Source organism: Prunus avium, chromosome 1 (genome assembly GCF_965620075.1).
Source record: "Prunus avium chromosome 1, drPruAviu1.hap1.1, whole genome shotgun sequence".
NCBI classification, from domain to species: domain Eukaryota; kingdom Viridiplantae; phylum Streptophyta; class Magnoliopsida; order Rosales; family Rosaceae; genus Prunus; species Prunus avium.
The window spans coordinates 13,993,413-14,013,200 of NC_142284.1; the positions used below are offsets into that span (position 1 = coordinate 13,993,413).

General features: G+C 36.5%; 1 protein-coding gene and 2 pseudogenes across 5 annotated transcripts; 1 reads left to right on the top strand and 2 right to left on the bottom strand.

Annotated features, from left to right (window-relative positions):
* Window positions 1-4,799: 4,799 nt before the first annotated feature.
* Window positions 4,800-9,555, top strand: LOC110773941 (uncharacterized). 3 transcript variants are annotated; one of them, XM_088255280.1, is made up of 13 exons: window positions 4,800-4,929; window positions 5,004-5,115; window positions 5,196-5,259; window positions 5,385-5,486; window positions 5,582-5,646; window positions 6,084-6,179; window positions 6,358-6,437; window positions 6,542-6,758; window positions 7,251-7,306; window positions 7,905-8,000; window positions 8,132-8,315; window positions 8,652-8,689; window positions 9,256-9,555. In XM_088255280.1, exons 1-13 carry the CDS (start codon window positions 4,874-4,876, stop codon window positions 9,332-9,334), a joined length of 1,245 nt encoding a protein of 414 aa, XP_088111406.1. In that variant the 5' UTR covers window positions 4,800-4,873; the 3' UTR covers window positions 9,335-9,555. The 3 variants fall into 3 exon arrangements, with proteins under 3 accessions (XP_088111406.1, XP_088111399.1, XP_088111401.1); XM_088255273.1 differs by lacking the exon at window positions 8,652-8,689; XM_088255275.1 differs by lacking the exon at window positions 8,652-8,689 and having other exon boundaries at window positions 5,388-5,486.
* A 773-nt stretch (window positions 9,556-10,328) lies between these two features.
* LOC110773942 (uncharacterized) lies at window positions 10,329-12,510 on the bottom strand (annotated as a pseudogene). The gene is made up of 3 exons (XR_015836668.1): window positions 12,270-12,510; window positions 11,979-12,163; window positions 10,329-11,781 (listed from the first exon to the last, which is right to left on the bottom strand). The product of XR_015836668.1 is annotated as an uncharacterized LOC110773942 (transcript).
* On the bottom strand, window positions 12,270-19,587 carry LOC110773938 (uncharacterized; annotated as a pseudogene). Its single transcript, XR_015836678.1, has 6 exons — window positions 18,772-19,587; window positions 16,874-17,969; window positions 16,453-16,734; window positions 13,778-16,334; window positions 13,094-13,647; window positions 12,270-12,402 (listed from the first exon to the last, which is right to left on the bottom strand). The product of XR_015836678.1 is annotated as an uncharacterized LOC110773938 (transcript).
* Window positions 19,588-19,788: the final 201 nt, after the last annotated feature.

Genomic DNA, 19,788 nt, shown 5'->3' on the forward strand with positions numbered 1-19,788 from the left:
CATAAGCTATATAAGAAGATGAGTAATCGGAATCATTCAAATCCAAATAAAAGAAGTTATTCCTTAAAAAACCATGACCAACAATTGTACCATCCAATAACACATTCAAACCAAAAGAAGAAAACTTAAAACAATATCCATCACGCAAACACTCTAAAACTGAAAATAGATTATGCTGAATTCCAGGAACGTAGAGCACATTATTGAGGAGCAATGTGCGCCCATTGCGCATCTGAAGTTGATATGAACCAACTCCCAAAGCTTCTATATGGCTTCCATCACCCATGAACACACCAGAGGTGCCCTTTGGAATTCGTCGATAATCCAAAAAACCTTCTCGATCTCGAGTCACATGTTTGGTTGCTCCCGTATCTACAATCCACCCAGAGGACGTATTAGCAACTAAAACATGTTCACATACATATATGTGGGAAGGTTTAGTCAAGAAAGATACCTTCTTCGGCTCAGTACAATCACGAGCGAAGTGACCCTTCTTATCACAGTTATAGCATTTGACTTTGGACAAGTCTTTCTTCCCACCACGCTTGCCCCGACGGCGCTTGGTTTTGTTGTCATCCTTTGGTGCAAGCTTGTTTGCCCCATCCTGCTTATCTGTCTTTCCTTTTCCTTTACGCTTAGACCATTTAGTCTTAGACGTGCCACCCTGGGCGAAAAGGGCAGTAGCATTGGTCGCCTCTTGGCGCTCCGATTCTAGCTCAACATGACGAGAAATATCAGAAAAATTCTTGATATTCTCATTATGTGTCATGATTTGTTTCATGGAGCCCCATGAATCTGGCAGGGATCTGATGACTGCCTGCACTTGCTGCTCATCAGTGAGGGTATTTCCAGCAGCCTTTAAGTCACGTATCATGCTAGAAAGCACCCTTAAGTGCTCATGAATCGTGTGCTTAGGATTTTTGCGGTATACCTCAAACTTCAGGACCAAACTTCTAAGTCGAGTGGTGGACGTACCACCAAAATCAAACTTTAGTTGATCCCATAAAGCCTTGGCAGTAGGGTAGCTTTCATATCCCCCAATAAGATCATTGTGCATGCTGCTTAGCATAGTAAAGCGCGCACAACGATCCTTTTTGAACCAAGTCTGATAAGCTTCAAGATCACGGCGATGTTGGGCCGTTTGCCCAACCTCAGGTTCGACCATTGAATTGGTTAATGTTTCCAATAACTCCTGCTCATTCAAGAGATATTGAATTTTCCTATGCCAAATATCATAGTTGGTACCCTCAAGTTTGTCTCCCTTATTTAGGTCAGCAACAACATTTTTGGTGGCCATTATCTATAACACACAAGGATTGACTTTAGTATTAGTGTTTTGCACATTTCTATTTGTTTCAAAAATAAATTGAAAAGAATTATCCTTCCTTACAAATTTGGACTCGAAAATTTGCTATGCTTATAATCATCACCCAAAAAAGCAAGTCTAAATAAACATTTTCAATTACTTTTAAACAAATTTCTACTTAGAAAACACAAAGTTTCCAACCAAACAAATGTTTGCGCAGTTTCATAAAAGCGCATGGGCCTCTCATAGATCTAAAATTGGGAATCCATTTAATAGGTTAACCAATGAAAGTCCACCGAAAAAATGTGACCAGGTAAGTTTCGGGAGTAGTGGTGGAGATGAACTCGCTTAAATACCATTTCCTCTTAAACACCAAAGGTGTTTCCTAAATAACTTGCCTAGACATCACACATTTTTGGGTAGTCAATTCCACTAGTATGACCCATAAATTAACTCAACCAATCTTAAGTCCATATTTGGCATGCTAAATATGAACAACTTAATAACATATTTAGTTTCTAAATGACATGTCATTATGTTGCAACTTCATAAACAAACAATTATTCATTTATTCCAAGTGATACTTAGCCAAATGATTTTTAGAAAAATAGACGGAAGGAGTCCACGATTGGATTCCGTATGTCTAAGATGAAGCTCTACAAAGGGCATACGTGCTCTCACGCGCCTTCAAAGAGGATGTATTCACAAAAAACACTGTTCACGAAGAACACTATTCATCTTGCTGAAATTTCCAGAAAAAATTTCCAGATTTTCATGATCATTTGGCCATCTTTGGAGACCTCTATCTCCTTCGTTATGCATCCAAATGACGCATACGATATATCATTGGAAAGCTCATGCAACAGAGAATATGCTAAGGCAAAGAAACAGCATTGAAAAACAATTTAACAGCATACAAACATGCTCTAAAAAACTCGAAAACAAACTGTTTTTCATGCTCTTTGGTTTCAATTTTTCTCCTAAACCACTTCTTTAAATTGTACGAAAATTTAAAGGTAAGTTCTCATCACATAGAGGAACATACTTTATGGAAAGAAAACATCAAAAAAACAATCAAACAAAAAACGAAGTTTCTTGGTTCATGCTTTCATGGTAGTTCTTGTGGAAGAAAAAAAACACATTCTCATGCATCATAACATGGCGAAAAGCAAGCATACAAGCTCTGATACCACTGTTAATAATCGTTAATATATATTCGGAATAAGGTACTGCATACCTTGCGGAAGATTCCAAGTGAAAAACCGCTTGCAATTACTAGCCCACCGTGATGCTTCCACGTCACGAACACGCCAACAAGATTCTACACGTTCTTCGTCTCCAAGGTCGTTGGATTGGCTATGAAAGTTACTCCATTGATTCCACGTACCCAAGACCAAGGCTCTTGGTGAATTGCCTAAAGGAGAGTGTTTAGGGAGATATGAGGTTTCTCTCTTTGTGGGTGTAAAACTCACTACAACTCTTTGATATGCACTCACACTTCTTGTCTCACACACACCAACTTAGAGAGTATGCACTAATGCTTCTCATCATCTCTTCACTTGCACACACTCCATCTATTTATAGGAGTTGTTTTAGCTCATCTCAAGAGAGCATAAAACATACACTAGTGCTTAAGTTGGTAGTGCCTTAAAACAAGGTTTAGTGCCTTAAAACAAGGATTAGTGTAGTGCCATAAAACAAGGCTAAGTGCCTTAATTTGTGTAGTGCCATAAAACAAGGCTAAGTGCCTTAATTTGTGTAGTGCCATAAAACAAGGATTAGTGCATAATCATTGTTTTATTACATCTCCCACTCACCCACATAGGGTGTGATGACATTGTTTTATTACAAATTGTAATTGGCATTCAGTATAAATGGAAGTTCCCTTCTTGTTGCAAGTTGCAACCGTGTCTCAATCTAGTGATACTTTTCTTCCCAATATTAATTGAGATATTAAGTTTGAATGCCCGCTTCCTGCCAAAACTGAAAAAAAAAAACTGAAAGGGTGTTGTATTAAAATAAAAGAAAAAGTTTGTTTGGGCTTTTGCCCTCCGTAGCACCAAAAAATAAAAAATAAAAGAAAAAGAAGGAAATTTTCCAAAACTAAACCAATTTTGGCATGTTTAACCAGTTTTTCTGAAGTCTTGTAGCTCAAGTGGTTAAGAGCATTTACCCATACACCTAAAGTCCTATGTTTGATTCCCACTCCCTAATATCACTTGTATACCAAAATATAAAATAAACATTTATGGATCAAGTAGTGCTGGAACCCACACTTATTATAGATGTAAGGGCATGTTTATGTATCAGTAATGGGTATGAGAGGAAATGGAATGATTTCCATTTGACTTTCCCTGCGTTTACTTGCAATCAGGAATGAAAAAATAAGTGGACCCCACCTCAAAATCCGTAATCACATCCCCTCAAAACTAGGTATCAAATCAACTAGTTGGGGGTAGTCAATATGATTCCCATTCCTGTTTTCCCTTATTAACTTCCAAAAATACCCTTATCACTTTACCATAATTCCAAAACACCCCAAACCCTTAAATAAATAAAAAAACTCACGCTAAGAAGTTCAAAGACCAACTTCTTTTTCAATGCATATATATATATATATATATGTGTGTGTGTGTGTGTGTGTGTCACCAACATTTTAGCCAAAGAGCACGATTTGCTGCGGGTCTTCTTTACCATGACTGATGAAGAAAAACAAGATTGTGTATTTAATTTTATGGAGCATGGCTTACAGTGATTGTGATTGATGAGTACTAGTAATGGGTGAATGACTTTTGTGGAGATTGTATATCTTTTTTTTTTTGGTAGTATGAAGATTATGTAGGTATTATTATTTGATTGTTTACTAGTCATATAGGTGAAAGATATATATATAGGAGTTTATTTTTTCATTGGAAATTGGCTCTAGACAAAGGTGTTATTAACATTATCATTGAACTGGGTTGTTGCTATTCATTTTGTTCAGCATATTGATTCATCATGTTTACACCGCCTTACTGGTTTGCTGCAAGATTAGTTTGGTCTCCTTAGCCAATTTGAGAATTATATATGTTCTATGGTGAAAATGTGCAGGACATTTTAGTAATCAAATTAATTTGAATTCTGATTCATGAAAATTAGTAAACAATAACAATGGGAATCAACCTCATTCCTTTGCTAATTCCATATGTTTAGTAAACAGCTTAATGAGAATGATTCTTTCCATACCGATTCAGTACTTCCCCGATTCCTAAATTCTCTGATTCCTTACTTTCTCCATTACTGATACGTAAACATGCCCTAAGATTGCATAAGAAAAAGGGGATAAATTGGATAAAGAAAAGGCTAAATTGGATCAAAAGAAAGTTCGGCCTCTGGATTCTAAGTCCAACTGGTCGGCCCAAATTTCCACCCAAGCCCAAAAATTGGCAGATTTTTCGGTAAATTCTCTCTCTCTCTCTCTCTCTCTCTTTCTCTCTCTAATTTTGAATTTCGCTCGCTGCATTTCGGTGTGTACACTACACAGGGCGGGAGCTACACGGGGCGGGAGCAAAAAAGAGAGAAAAGAACATGGAAGAAGACCCAATTCCTTCTTCAGAACCACTCGACCTTAACACCATTCAGAGGTCTCTGTCTGTCTGTCTGTCTGTCTGTGTATATTGGATTTACTTTTTTGTTTATTTTGTGTTTAAATTTGAAGACAAGTGAGAGAGCTGGAAGAGATTATCGAAAGTTGTCGCCAAGACGATGCCTCAGAATTATCCCCTTCAGATTCTGATGATTTAATCAGAAACTGCGGTCTCCTCCTCCAGGTTTTCTTGAAATTAATCCCATTTTTCGTCCAATTTGCACAACTCCTTGCATTTCCCTAACTCTCCATGTGAATGTGCAGAACAGAGTTGAACAGATGGTATCAGAATGCTCTGATGTTGGTCTCTTAGAGGATCAAGAATTTGGTAACTTCTCCTCTAATCTCTCTGTCACTGTGTTTTTCTTTACTGGGCAATCGATTTTGCTAGTGGGTTTGTGACATTTAGTACTAGAACTTACTGCACTATGGGATTTGTCCAATTTTTGTTAGAAGCATACTTAGGACGTTTTGAGCAGGAGCTCAACTCTGTGGAGGCTGAGAGCACCAAGGTCTCAAATGAAATTGAGGATCTCATTCGATCCCATGGGGAAGGTGAAGATTCAGTCTTTAGTGTTCCACGCCAATGTGCATTGATATTTAATGTATGATGTTTTTTTATTTTTCGACCTTTTCTTTCGTATATGCAGATTTTAATCGACTTGGCACTGATCTTGCACAGTTGAAATGTTCATTAGATTTTGTTGAAGAAAAGGTTGGTTTTCCGTTGGTGAAACATTATTAGTTTTTTTTGGATCAGTCTTTGGTAGTATGACAAGGCATGCAAGCCAATTTGTTTGATACAAATGGGTTTGAATGGAGACCTATAACCTGCTCTTTCTTACAAGTCTGTGAATAGAGGTTGAATTTAATTACAGTTATCTGGTGTATACACATGTTGTAATTTATCCCTTTATCCCTTTAATGTTACAGTTGTTGAAGGTTCCTAGATTTCCTTGGTGTAGTAATCTGCACATTATGTGATCCCTTGTTGGTTGTTTCTTTGTTCTTATCATTTTCTCACTTTTGCTTGACTACCTCACCCCCCAGGTTGTATATGATACCTTTATTTCCATAAGTTGGGAATGTTTGAATTTTATTTGGAAATCACATATGAAATCTTTCAAGATAATAGCTGTGTACCATTTGTAGGATCTGGAGAATGCAAAATTGGGTGCAGATGTTGATTACCATAAACGTGGGAAAGATCTGTTGGATCCGATGAATGTGAATGCAGACAAGTTTGAGGTTTCATTCAAAATCATATTATTCAACACTGTTTGCTTCTAGGGTATTATATTAGTTCAGGCTGAAATAATACATACAGACATTTTGAGGGTCTTGATTCTTATGTAAGGAGTTAGCTTGTTAAAGAAATTTCCATAACCTTTTTACCATTTTAAGATATCTTGTGTTTAACTTGCAGCTACTGGAACTTGAAAATCAGATTGAGAAGAACAATATAATTTTGAAGTCTTTACAGGATTTAGATTGTACACTTAAATGGTAATTATGCCACTTTGACCTTATTTTTGTGTGAGTGTGTATTTCATTTAGCTTGTTATAGAGTTATTCTCTTATACTTTAAGTTTTTTGTTTGATTGATGCAGGCTTGACAACACAGAACAGATTGAGGATGCAGTTACAGGTCTTAAGGTCATTGCTTTTGAGGGAAACTGCGTTAGGTTGTCACTTAGGACATACATTCCAAAGTTGGAAGACCTTTTCTCCCCAAAAAAAGTTGGAGATGCCACTGAGCCATCTGAAGTAAATCATGAGCTGCTAATTGAACTTCTGGAGGGGACTATGGGTTTAAGGAATGTTGAGGTATCAAAACATGATTATCTCAGGACATCTTTCTTCATTAGTGTCATTGTTTAATAAAGCTTACAATTAGAGGTATTACTATAACATCAAAGACAATATAGCACTCATGGGATGCGCCCATCTGTTGCTGAACCATGGTGGCAGGTGCTGGCCACTGTTGGCAGTGCCTACATGGCTTGGGCTGACATTGCAGTGCTCCACCCAAGGGTGATGCCATGCCAGGCCCTTCAATGTTCTTTCCAAAAAAAAATATAAAATTTTCTCTTATGTAATTTCATAGAGGGATGAAATTGCAATTATGTTTCTTTTTCTTTTTTGCTTTGTCAAAGGTGGATGGGGTGAGTATTTTTTCATTGTGACATGACAATGAAGAAAGAAGTAATCTCAACACCCTGTGCATCTTTTAAATGAGTTGGTACTGCTCTCGAATTTATTATGAGCACTATACTCTGGATCTTTTAAATACATTGCTGATGATATCTCATTTTCCAGATTTTTCCAAATGATGTATACATAAACGATGTTCTTGATGCTGCAAAGTTTTTGAGGTTTGTTTTTCCAGTACCCGTCTTATGATTTCTAAAATTTGTTTCTTTCTTTGTTGTTGTTGTCATGGTATTCTTTGTTTTTGTTTAAAAAATATATATATTTCCTCTACTGCAACTGGTAGCACTTCAATAATTAAAAGGCATTTAGCAAACAAATCCCTCTAAAATAAAGGACAGATTTCCGTGATTGAATTCAGGACCTGGCAGACAGCAGAAACTATCGACCCAATCACAACACACACGCACACTTGCGTTACCTAGTCATATTTTTAATAGGTTTTCTCTCTCTAAAGTTTTTTAATTTTTTTAATCTTTGACATTTCTTTTGAATTATGTGCTCTCTCAACTTGATTCCTGTCATATGATCAGATAGTAGTTGTTGGCTTTTCTATCTTTCTATACTTGCTCAATTGGCTCAAGTTCTTCTATCTGCTGAATATGGGAGTGAGTGTAGGGTTCAATATTCTTATGAATAAGTATAAATACTTGGTGACCTTATTTCTGATTACTTTTCCACAAAAGGTGCGATTTATGAAAAATAAAAAAATAAAAAAATTCAGTATATTGTTTTATTGAGTTCATCAAATCCACTTTGCAGGAAATCTTCATTGCAGTGGTTTGTAACAAAAGTGCAAGACAGAATAGTTCTATGCACCATGAGGCGACTGGTAGTAAAAAGTGCAAACAAATCAAGGTGAGACATTTTCCTTAGCAATTTTAGTCTATGTATTCATTATGCTCTTAAATATTTTCCAAGATAATTGAATTCCATATTTTTAATAATGATTCCGAATATTTTCATTTGGAATGCATCAATCCATGCAGACACTCATTGGAGTACTTGGATAAAGATGAGACAGTAGTAGCTCATGTGGTTGGAGGAGTTGATGCATTCATCAAGGTCCCTCAGTGTTGGCCATTGTTAAGTTCTCCATTGAAACTGATATACCTCAAGAGCTCTGATCAACATTCAAAGGGAATTTCTTTAAGTTTTCTGTGCAAGGTTCAGGTCAGTGTACACCTCCTTATCTCTTACTAGTTTCCTTACTTCGGGGTGGATGTATCTAGTTTCAAATTCTCATATGTTAAAAGACTCATTTGGAATGCATCAATTTGCCCATGAATTTTATATCTCGAAGTCACCTAAATCAAGTAGTTATATTTTATGTTATCTCCAATTAATTTTGTTCTAATATGCTGTCTCCTTGTCATAAGCATACATGCCGACCTTTTTGTATTAAGGTCTGGTTCCTGGATGGAAAAGTAAATAAACAACATAATTTAATCGTGGAGTTTTTTATATAGATTTTCTTGGATAGTGCAATAATTTGTTTATTTTTAGCAGGGAAAAACCAAAGTACACAAGCAGTATGCGTTAAAAATGTAAGAACAATAAGAAAATACATATGCAGAAATGCTAGGGTGAAAAACTGACAGATCTTTGTTTACAATGCTGTTGACTATTTCGTGTATATTTGAGAAATTTCATCAAATTGATGGCAGTAGCCAGCATGCCTAGTGAGCTTAAAATTTGGATATTTTGGTTTCTTTTGAACCAGTTTGAGCTTATGTAAAAATATACAAAAATGTGAATTGTTCATACCAAAAAAGCTATTAGATTTCATACAAGTTTATTATATTTTCAATAATATGAAAGAAAGGCTAAGTGTTGATGCAAACTCAGATCCTCTAAGCATGTAATTGTTCTTGCAGACATTCATGTATTGTCTCTACAATAATAGTTTCTTCGTACTATGTGTTTTCTCAAATAATTGTGCATTATGTTTTCTTGTGGTCTCTTTTGGTTCCTAGTGTCGTGTCTTTCTGTTACATGTATAAATTCAAAATTTCACAAAATAAAATAAAAAATGGTAAAGTCCACTGCAATGCCTGGTTCTTTTTTGCTGAACTTTTCCCTTCTTTTGGTTGCATAATTGTTGATTGTTTAGGAATTGGCAAATTCGTTGGCTGTACGAATTCGACAGACTCCATCGACCTTTGTGGATGCTATTGAAAAAATACTTGTAGAGCAGATGCGCTCAGAACTCCATGGTGATGCTTCTGAACAATGACTTGTGTAACACTTGTGATACTAATCACACATGTAAAATAGCTTCCAGATTCCAGTGTTGTCCCGTACGTTTACAAATTAACAGACTGAAATTATTCGGAGTATTGTAACGATATTGTTGAAATGAGAAAAGGAAGGGGTTTTTAAGTAAGTCCCCAGAGCAACACGTTGTCATAAATATTTTTAAGCCCTTGACTTTTGTTGTTGTTTTGTTTTAAACCCTCAATTTGCTGAGGCATTTAGCAGTAAGCCCTCAACTTGAGCCCCAAAAACTCATCAAAAAGACCCATTTAGGGTCGCATAAGAGTATTTCCTAGGTTCATTGAGAAAAACTTGGAAGTTCTTGGGGGGTTTTTACTAATTTTTCCTGATGTCTTGACCTTTGGCCTGGACTGATATTAGGCGCGACTTCGTAAAGCATTTTTTTTAATCTTTTAATTTAACCCAAAAAGTGCAGAATCTTATTTTCAATTCCCACTTTACAAACTAGTGCAAAGAATGGTAAATGTAAGCCATTGTAAAAACTTCCGTAGGAATTTGCTTTGGTCTTAGGTTGCCTGTAAGCCAGTAACTTCACGATTTCTGTTTTATATTTAAACCTGTGATTTTCCTTTTTATTAAGAAACATTTTATTTAACAACGCAATGATTGGATAACGGCTCCCGTTTTTATTCAAAGACTGAAGAGGATAATTTTTTTGTTTTTTTGTTTTTTGTTTTTTGGAAAAAGGGGACAAAAGAGTGGACAGGAAATCCACCCACAAAAACAGAAGCCACAGGAAACAAAACAAAAACAACCCTGCAAACAACCAGCAAGGAAAGGCACAAAGCCAAAACAAGAAACACCAAACAAGAACTAAACACGCATCAATTCACTACAGCTAATTGAAATGGCCGGAATTATGTTTGGGTGGAGAAATTGATTAATATCTTTCTTTTCCATTTAATTAAAAATAGAAAGGAAAAAAAATTCGATCATTTTTGCAACTTAACATTCAATAAAAATCATTACACACGGAGAGGAAACAACCATTGTTATATGAAAACATACGCAGAACAATGGGGTAAAGTATAGAACACCTGGATTAATGGAACTGGATAAACAACAAAACACAACAGCATTACCGACGAAAAGCATTGCATTCACTTGCTTCAGATCTGCCCTGCAAATAATGTGTTCGGCGGCGTACACTCTCCTCAATTGTTGAGCTTCCTTCCCTCTCAGCACCATAAACACTAGTTTGAACAGCATCCAAGAAGTTCCTACCACTGGATTTGACAGCCTGGGTAGCTTCCAGTGCATCATTCTCCTCGGCCTTCTTCAATCGCTTCCATCTTTGCTCTTCATGCAACTCGGCATCTATTTGCATCTCCTTTAGCCTAGCAGCTCTTTCTTCTTCTGAAAGTTTAGGAGCAACATTTCGACGCTTGTAGTGTGATTCATTCCGACCTTTCATGGGGTATTTTTCTAGTTCTAAATTGTCATGTTTTCCCTTGGCATCACCTTGACCATCATCTCTTCCAATTTTTATGGACTGATTCTTCTCAGCTCAGTCTGCTCTGTTACGTGATTCATCTTCCGAATCTGAATGCTTAACAAGGTTTTTCTCACTTCGACCTGCTCTTTTATGTGACTCATCTTCTGAATCTGAATGTTTACCATGGTTCTTCTCACTTCGATGTGCTCTGTAACGGGATTCATCTTCGGAATCTGAATGCTTTACAGGGTTCTTCCCACTTCGATGTGCTCTGTTACGTGATACATCTTCTGAACCTGAATGCTTAACATGGTTCTTCTCACTTCTCCGTGCTCTGTAACGCAATTCATCTTCGGAATCTGAATAGTTAACAGGATTCTTCCCACTTCGGCGTGCTCTGTTATGTAATTCATCTTCTAAATCTGAATGTTTAACATGGTTCTTCACACTTCTCCGTGATCTGTAATGCGATTCATCTTCGGAATCTGAATGGTTAGCAGGATTCTTACCACTTCGACGTGCTCTGTTATGTGATTCATTTTCTAAATCTGAATGTTTAACATGGTTCTTCTCACTTCTCCGTGTTCTGTAACGGAATTCATCTTCAGAATCTGAATGCTTAACAGGCTTCTTCCCACTTCGATGTGCTCTGATACGTGATTCATCTTCTGAATCTGAATGCTTGACAGTGTTCTCATGTCGACGTGCTCTTTTACGTGATTCATCTTCCGAATCTGAATGCTGAACATACTTTGATATCTTACGATGACCACTCTTCCTCCTTTCCACTTCAGCAGTGTCATTTTCTGAATCTGATGCTTGTATGGATGATGAATGTTTGCTATGCTTTGAAGCACCAGTATGGTGCTTCTTCTTCTGATGTTCCTTCTTGTCATGCAGTTTCTCTGCGGGCTTCTTTGCTTCAACCTTTTATTGAAAAAAAAAAAAATGATCAGCATATACACGTCAAACATTCTCTTAAACTAATCATGGACATCTACTAAAACCCTGATAAACTCAGCAAAAGACCCAAAATCATCAAGTCATGTCTAACTATGCTGTCTGGCATAACTAATTTATTCTTGATTAGTGAGCAAGAGAAAAGTAAAAAAAGACAAACTTACAGATTTGCAAATCATCGCCATCTGGACAGGATTGTTCTTAATACGAGAAAGGGCTTCCTGCTCACGCTGCCGAATCATAAGCAAAGGATCCGAGTGGAGCTTCCTCCAAGCATCATTGGCAGATTGAGGCTTTTCTTCGAACAGAGCTCCTGGCACAGATGCTGATGACTGCTGCTGGAGAATCACTAGTCACAAAGGATCATAAGAAACATGATTTTGTAGTTGCACTACATTTTATGCAATATCATTGATGCACACAAATGGGAAATTAAAGATCATAAATACAATTACCTTGGAGGCGGCAGAGGAGGAAGGCGCTTCTTCGGTCTTGGGTAAGGCTTCAAGGGTTTTGAAACTATCGGAACCACCAGGGCGCCCAACGGCCAATCCCGAATCATACAAGAACTCCAACCGCTCTTGCCTCCTGCAAATAACAATCAATTGCAGTTGATTAAAGATTAATTGACGAATTTGAAGAAAGAAAAAAAAAACCTAACCCTAAGAAGAAAGAAAAAGGAATAAGATTAGAATTGGTTACGGGACGAGGCCACCTATAACATGTACGTGGTAGTTTTGTGTTCAATAATTCACGCTTAGTTAATCAAACCGGCGCCTTGATTACTTACGTGTGACACCCAATTACCAAATGTCATCTGTATGAATTTATGTATTTTTACATTCTTCAGCACATACATACTGACATTGTTACATAAGAAAATAGCAAAACAATAAATGTAAAGACATCACGGGGTTCATATTAGGACTAACAATACAACACAAGGTCATTATATCAAGAGGAAGTCGTCTTGAGGTGTCTCGCCAAGAGGCATTCAAAAATAGAAATATCTGAAAGTAAGGACATGCTAAAGATACAAAAAGGACACTTGGGGCACCCAGCTTATAATCTCTTCCTAGAGGAAAATGACTCACTTAATGATCTGCAAGATAAAAACAAATGAGGCGTGAGCGAACAGCCTACTCATATACTCAGTTATATCAGTCATGTAAGATCACATGCCAACTGAATCACAAAAAAAAGCGCTCTCACATTGTTAAAATAAACTCGTGGCATTAGATTCAAAGTAAGTTTTCAACATCGTAGGAAAGCCACTCACCTTTTGGTCTAGAGTCGAAGTAAGTTTTCAGCATCAACACCTAAGAGAGTACACAAAACGTAATTAACTTAGAATTCTTCTATGTTTGCCATCATCATCACCATCCCTTGACATACTGATAGGAGCCAGGTGGGCCCCAATGCTTTTGATGCGCAACCCTTTGCCGTAAACAGTAACTCGAAAACTACGAGACAGCTGCCTGTGAGCAAATGATAATGGAATCCATTCCAGCCACACATTACCTGCCCCTATCTCTCCTCCAGACACATCCACCGTATCAAGATAATCATACAATTCAATTCAAGGTCACAAGGGCTAACAAATGATTCCATAATTTCCCAAACAGCACACAAAACCAATTTTGTCTTCTCCAATACGGAAGTCCAAGGAATTTCAATAGGAAGTTTGTATTTACGAACAGTCCTGCCTCCATCATCAATGTAATCAAATTTACTCTCATCATAGTCATCAAAGTAATTACTAAAAGTGAACCACTCTGGAACTTCACTGCCATTGCCAGGTAGATTAACGGTAATCCACTCACTCCTCTTCATCTGTAACACAACACAATACAGACATATATATTATTATTAATTAGTCATGCGTGCAGCGTACATAGTATAGTATTAACAATACATGTAATGTATGCATAGTAATTATATAGAAAAGAGATAAATAAGTCACCTCAATAAATAATTTTGCCATCTTTGAAACGTCCAACCCTAGATTATCGCATAGCCTATGGCAATTAGACAAGTCCATGTAACTAATGCCTTGCATGTCTCCGTCTTCCAATATCTTTGACAATTTTGAAAATCTTTCCAGTGATATGCAATCACCCATATCGATCGTTGCTATAAACGCTGGAAGTTGTACTAGAATTTCTGCAAGCCTCTTGCAACCCCTCAAATCAAGATACCGCAAGTTGACATATTTGCTAATGCACACAGTAAGACTGACAAAATTGCTGTAGGATAGATTAATACTCAATAAGTGGGACCACCAACAAAAATTGATGTAGGATACATTGCACTCTTCAAAACACAATTTCAACGAGCAGCCCTTGAATGAACTGTATGATTTGGTTCGAACCTCCAAAGGAAGTGATTATGCGCTCGATAAAACTTCAGAGATCAAGTTGTTCGGAAGTGTGACAAGTTTTGGGCACCGATTGAGATTAATATGCTCCAGATTTTGCAACCCATAAATACTTTGTGGCAGATTTGCAAGGTTGTCACATCCTTCTAAATTTAATAATTCAAGCGCAGTGAGATAAGTCCAATTTTTGCAGCCCAATGAGATTTCCAATTGATGAAGGCAACTCTTTTATAGCACTTTTAGATAAGTCCAATTTTTGCAGCCCAATGAGATTTCCAATTGATGAAGGCAACTCTTTTATAGCACTTTTAGATAAGTACAATTCTTGCAACCCAATGAGATTTCCAATTGATGAAGGCAACTCTTTTATAGCACTTTCAGATAAGCTCAATTCTTGCAGCCCAATGAGATTTCCAATTGATGAAGGCAACTCTTTTATAGCACTTTTAGATAAGTACAATCTTTGCAGCCCAATGAGATTTCCAATTGATGAAGGCAACTCTTTTATAGCACTTTCAGATAAGCTCAATATTTGCAGCCCAATGAGATTTCCAATTGATGAAGGCAACTCTTTTATAGCACTTTTAGATAAGTACAATTCTTGCAGCCCAATGAGATTTCCAATTGATGAAGGCAACTCTTTTATAGCACTTTCAGATAAGTCCAATCTTTGCAGCCCAATGAGATTTCCAATTGATGAAGGCAACTCTTTTATAGCACTTGCAGATAAGTCCAATCTTTGCAGCCCAATGAGATTTCCAATTGATGAAGGCAACTCTTTTATAGCACTTTTAGATAAGTACAATTCTTGCAGCCCAATGAGACTTCCAATTGACGAAGGCAACTCTTTTATAGCACTTCCAGATATGTACAACATTTGCAGCCCAATGAGATTTCCAATTGATGAAGGCAACTCTTTTATAGCACTTTCAGATAAGCTCAATTCTTGCAGCCCAATGAGATTTCCAATTGATGAAGGCAACTCTTTTATAGCACTTTTAGATAAGTACAATCTTTGCAGCCCAATGAGATTTCCAATTGATGAAGGCAACTCTTTTATAGCACTTTCAGATAAGCTCAATATTTGCAGCCCAATGAGATTTCCAATTGATGAAGGCAATTCTTTCATAGCACTTTCAGATAAGCTCAATATTTGCAGCCCAATGAGATTTCCGATTGATGAAGGCAACTCTTTTATAGCACTTTCAGATAAGTACAATATTTGCAGCCCAATGAGATTTCCAATTGATGAAGGCAACTCTTTTATAGCACTTTTAGATAAGTACAATTCTTGCAGCCCAATGAGATTTCCAATTGATGAAGGCAACTCTTTTATAGCACTTTCAGATAAGTCCAATCTTTGCAGCCCAATGAGATTTCCAATTGATGAAGGCAACTCTTTTATAGCACTTTCAGATAAGTCCAATCTTTGCAGCCCAATGAGATTTCCAATTGATGAAGGCAACTCTTTTATAGCACTTTTAGATAAGTACAATTCTTGCAGCCCAATAAGATTTCCAATTGATGAAGGCAACTCTTTTATAGCACTTTCAGATAAGTCCAATCTTTGCAGCCCAATGAGATTTTCAATTGATGAAGGCAACTCTTTTATAGCACTTGCAGATAAGTCCAATCTTTGCAGCCCAATGAGATTTCCAATTGATGAAGGCAACTCTTTTATAGCACTTTTAGATAAGTACAATTCTTGCAGCCCAATGAGACTTCCAATTGATGAAGGCAACTCTTTTATAGCACTTCCAGATAAGTACAACATTTGCAGCCCAATGAGATTTCCAATTGATGAAGGCAACTCTTTTATAGCAGTTATCCCTAAGTCCAATTCATCTAAGGATTTCATTTTGTCTACAATTTCTGGGAAACTCTCCAACTTTATGCAACGGAAAAGACCAAAAAAATTCAGAGATTTCAACCTAACTTTATTTGGAAACTTCGTAAGTTCACTGCAGAAACTAAAATCCAATACTACAAGTTTATCAAGATTTCCAACAGATGGATGAACCTCGACTAGACTCCTACAACGACTCGCATTCAAGTACCTTAAGTTTGGGCTGTTGGAAAGGTCGGGGATTTCAATTAGGAATTTCGATCCCTCGAAATTCAGAGATGTCAACTTTGTCAAATGCTGTGAAATTAAAAATAATAAAAATCAAATGGATAGCATTAAAGAAATTTACAGCATACATCAGTTAATAAACGAGACCTCTTAAACATAATATGGGAAGAGAGAGAGTTTAAAGTACCTTCAACCCCTCCCCTAGTTGTTTGATGCGCATGCGGAACGGATTGAGCACAAATAGTGCCTTTTGAAGAAAATTGCCTGGAAAATATTGGAACGGACATCCATGCCATTCAAGCACTCTCAAATTGTTTGGGATAGAACTGGGGTCTCCAAAAAGGTATACATTGTAGTTTATGAGAATTTTAAGATTTTTCATCTTCGAGAAGCTTCTGCCAACATTCAAGAATATCTCATCATCTTGTTTGGGGAAATTTAACACGATGCCTGTGATTTTATTTGTTCCCTAATAGAAAAAAGAAAAATGTACTAGGTGTTAAAAGGTATTTATAATTTTAAAAAATTATTATACTTAACACACAACATGTGTTAGTTATTGAATTAAATAAAACAATACACTCACATATAAAATTTAATTTACTTACTGTGTTATTAGTTAGGACATGCTCGACATCTTCATGAAACCACAATCTGCTACGTTCTCCGAGTTCAATGCGCGACTCCTGCTCAATTATGTCCTTACCCATCTTTTCTAGTAAGTCATGCATCTGAATATAAACTCCATGTTCAACACTTATGAGGGCCTTTTGTATGAGTACATCAATGCCATATCTAGTTTTTAGCTCACAAGCTTCTGTCACATAGTTTCTACTTTTACCCTTAAAGAAACATGCGATGTCAAGGAAAACCTCCTGTACGCTACGATGCAATGCATTGTAACTTATTTTGAGAACATCTTGAATTTTCTTGCTTTTGAAACCATCCAATGCAGCTTCCCATTTATCAATACTTCCACCATATAGACAAGAACCAAGAACTTTCAAAGCCAAAGGAAGGCCTTGAGCATAGCGTATTGCACGTTCTGCAAGTTTCACATAATCACCAAAAGGAGGCCCACTTCTTTTGAAGGCATACCAACTAAAGAGCTCAAGAGCTTTATCATCATCTAAAATCTTGACTTCATGTATTAAATTAACATCATGAGCAGTTAACAGTTGCTTATCCCTTGTTGTTATGATAATTCTACTGCCTGCACCAAACCATTCACATGCCCCAGCTAAGTTTTGTAACTGGTCCATGTCATTCACGTCATCAAGAACCAAGAGAACCTTTCTACAACTCAACCTTTCCCGTATCACAACAGCTCCTTTATCAACATTGGTCACCTTTAAATTGTTTACCCTTAGAATGTCAGAAAGAAGATTCTCTTGTAATCCGACTGAACCTTCATGCGACATTGACCTTTCTCTAACGTTTGCCAAAAAGGAACAACCTTCAAATTCATGGGCAATTGAATTATAAACAGCTTTAGCAACTGTGGTCTTACCAATTCCACCAGTTCCCCATACCCCTACCATACGAACATCTTCTTCTTCCCTCAAATCTAAAAGCTTATTCATAACTTGTACTTGAGCTTGCATTCCAACTGGATGCTCTGCCACTTCCAAACACACACGGTTTAATACGTGTTTTGAAATCTCTTCAATGATGTTTTGGATAAACTTAGATTCAGATTGATGCCTGCCAATTGAAAAGAATATGAAGCATTTAGTGACATGGCATTTCTATATAAAATAGAAAAGAAAAAAGAAGAGAATTTTGAGCAACCATGAATAAATTAACTCTTATAAAACTGATTCCAATTAAAGTTTGTCAAGAATTGGAATCAAAACTAGTTTTATTTTTAAAATACACGATCTTATATTTTTCAACTATTTAGTAGTATAATTTTTGAAACGGAGAAAATTAATTTATTATAAGTAGGTAGAGACAGAGATTGAAACTTCCAGTCGCTACTAGAACTACATACTTCTTGTCCCTAGTTTAGATAGAGACAGAGATAGAGAGTGAACATCTTTTCAAAAAAATTACACCCCATTGACAAAAGCAGTTCTTCGCAAATGAAAATGTAATGCCCTTAAGATAGACAGGACTAGGATTAGCTAAGTCATTAATTAAAACAGAGAAAAGCATAAAACTAAATAAATACATGCCTTTTACTAAAGTTAAAAGGCCAAATCCAAATTCAATTATTGACAATATTAGTAGTAAAATAAAATAGTAACAAAAAACAGCAAAAAATAGTAAAATAAAATTGACAATATTAGTAGTATAACCTTAATAATTTTCACACTATTAATTAATTATTGACATCAAAAAATTATGTTCATTGATTTCTTTTAACAAATAAATAGTAATTACTTTATTTTTTTTTTGGGATCAAAATGAAGAACTTTCTTCTACACTAAGAACCAGAGTACAGCTATACTTATTACAAACAAAACAAAATAACAAGCATTATGTAAGGGGGTTAGAAATTTACTCGTCCAAGAGAGAGAACCCTGACAAATTTGCTGCTTGTGAAAGAGCTGCCCTCCATCTGTTGACCTTCTCCATATTATCTTTATATTTACACTCCATGTTAGCCAGTGCATCCCCGAAACTACCTCTATGATTCCGTACATCTGATGGATTCACCTTGTAAAAAACTGGGATGACAAGTTGTTCTTTTGATTCTTTGCAGTCAAGAATCTTAACAAGTTCATCCAAGCACCACTTTGAAGAGGCATAGTTTTTAGAGAACACAACGACAGAAATCTTTGATTCTTCAATTGCTGTGAGAAGCGTCCTTGATATTTCTTCTCCTCTTCTGAGATTATCATCATCCATGAAGGTGTTAATGCCGTGTTGACATAAAGCGCTATACAAATGGCCTGTGAAATTGGAGCGAGTGTCCAAACCTCTGAAGCTCAGGAAGACGTGGTGTTTCCATGAATTGGTGAAGGAAGCAGAGGAAGAAGAGGCTCGTTGGTTGGCTATGGAAGCCAACATAATTGTTTCAGTGTTTGGCTATAATCAGAAAAAAGATGAGTCTTACTTGAAGAGTTTTGGGTGTGAGTGACCAAAATGTAAAAGGCTTTTTCTTTGCTTTGAATCCAATGTGAATTCATGAAATGGTGAGGAAGTGTCGCTGAAACTTCCAGTCTTCAATTATTGACGCGTTTTCCCTGACACGAGCTGTCAATTACTTTTGGGTTATGTTTTATTTTCCAGTCTTCAATTCATGAAAAGGTGAGGAAGTTGCGGGGAAGAGGGGAGAGAGAAAGGGAGGGGGAAGAAAAGAAACACAAAGGGGAGTGGAATGGAGGAAAAAAAGGGGACGACCAGCTTTTGGTTAAATTTGCTTTTCGCCATTGTGAATTTTTTATTTTGATTTTAAAAAATCCAAAATTAAAATTTAATAAAATTTATTTTTAAAAGGGTGCTTTTCCTAGCAAGTGACTTTTTTTTCAAATAACGTTTTATAAGCTAAATTAAGATAAAGGAAGATAGAATTTTT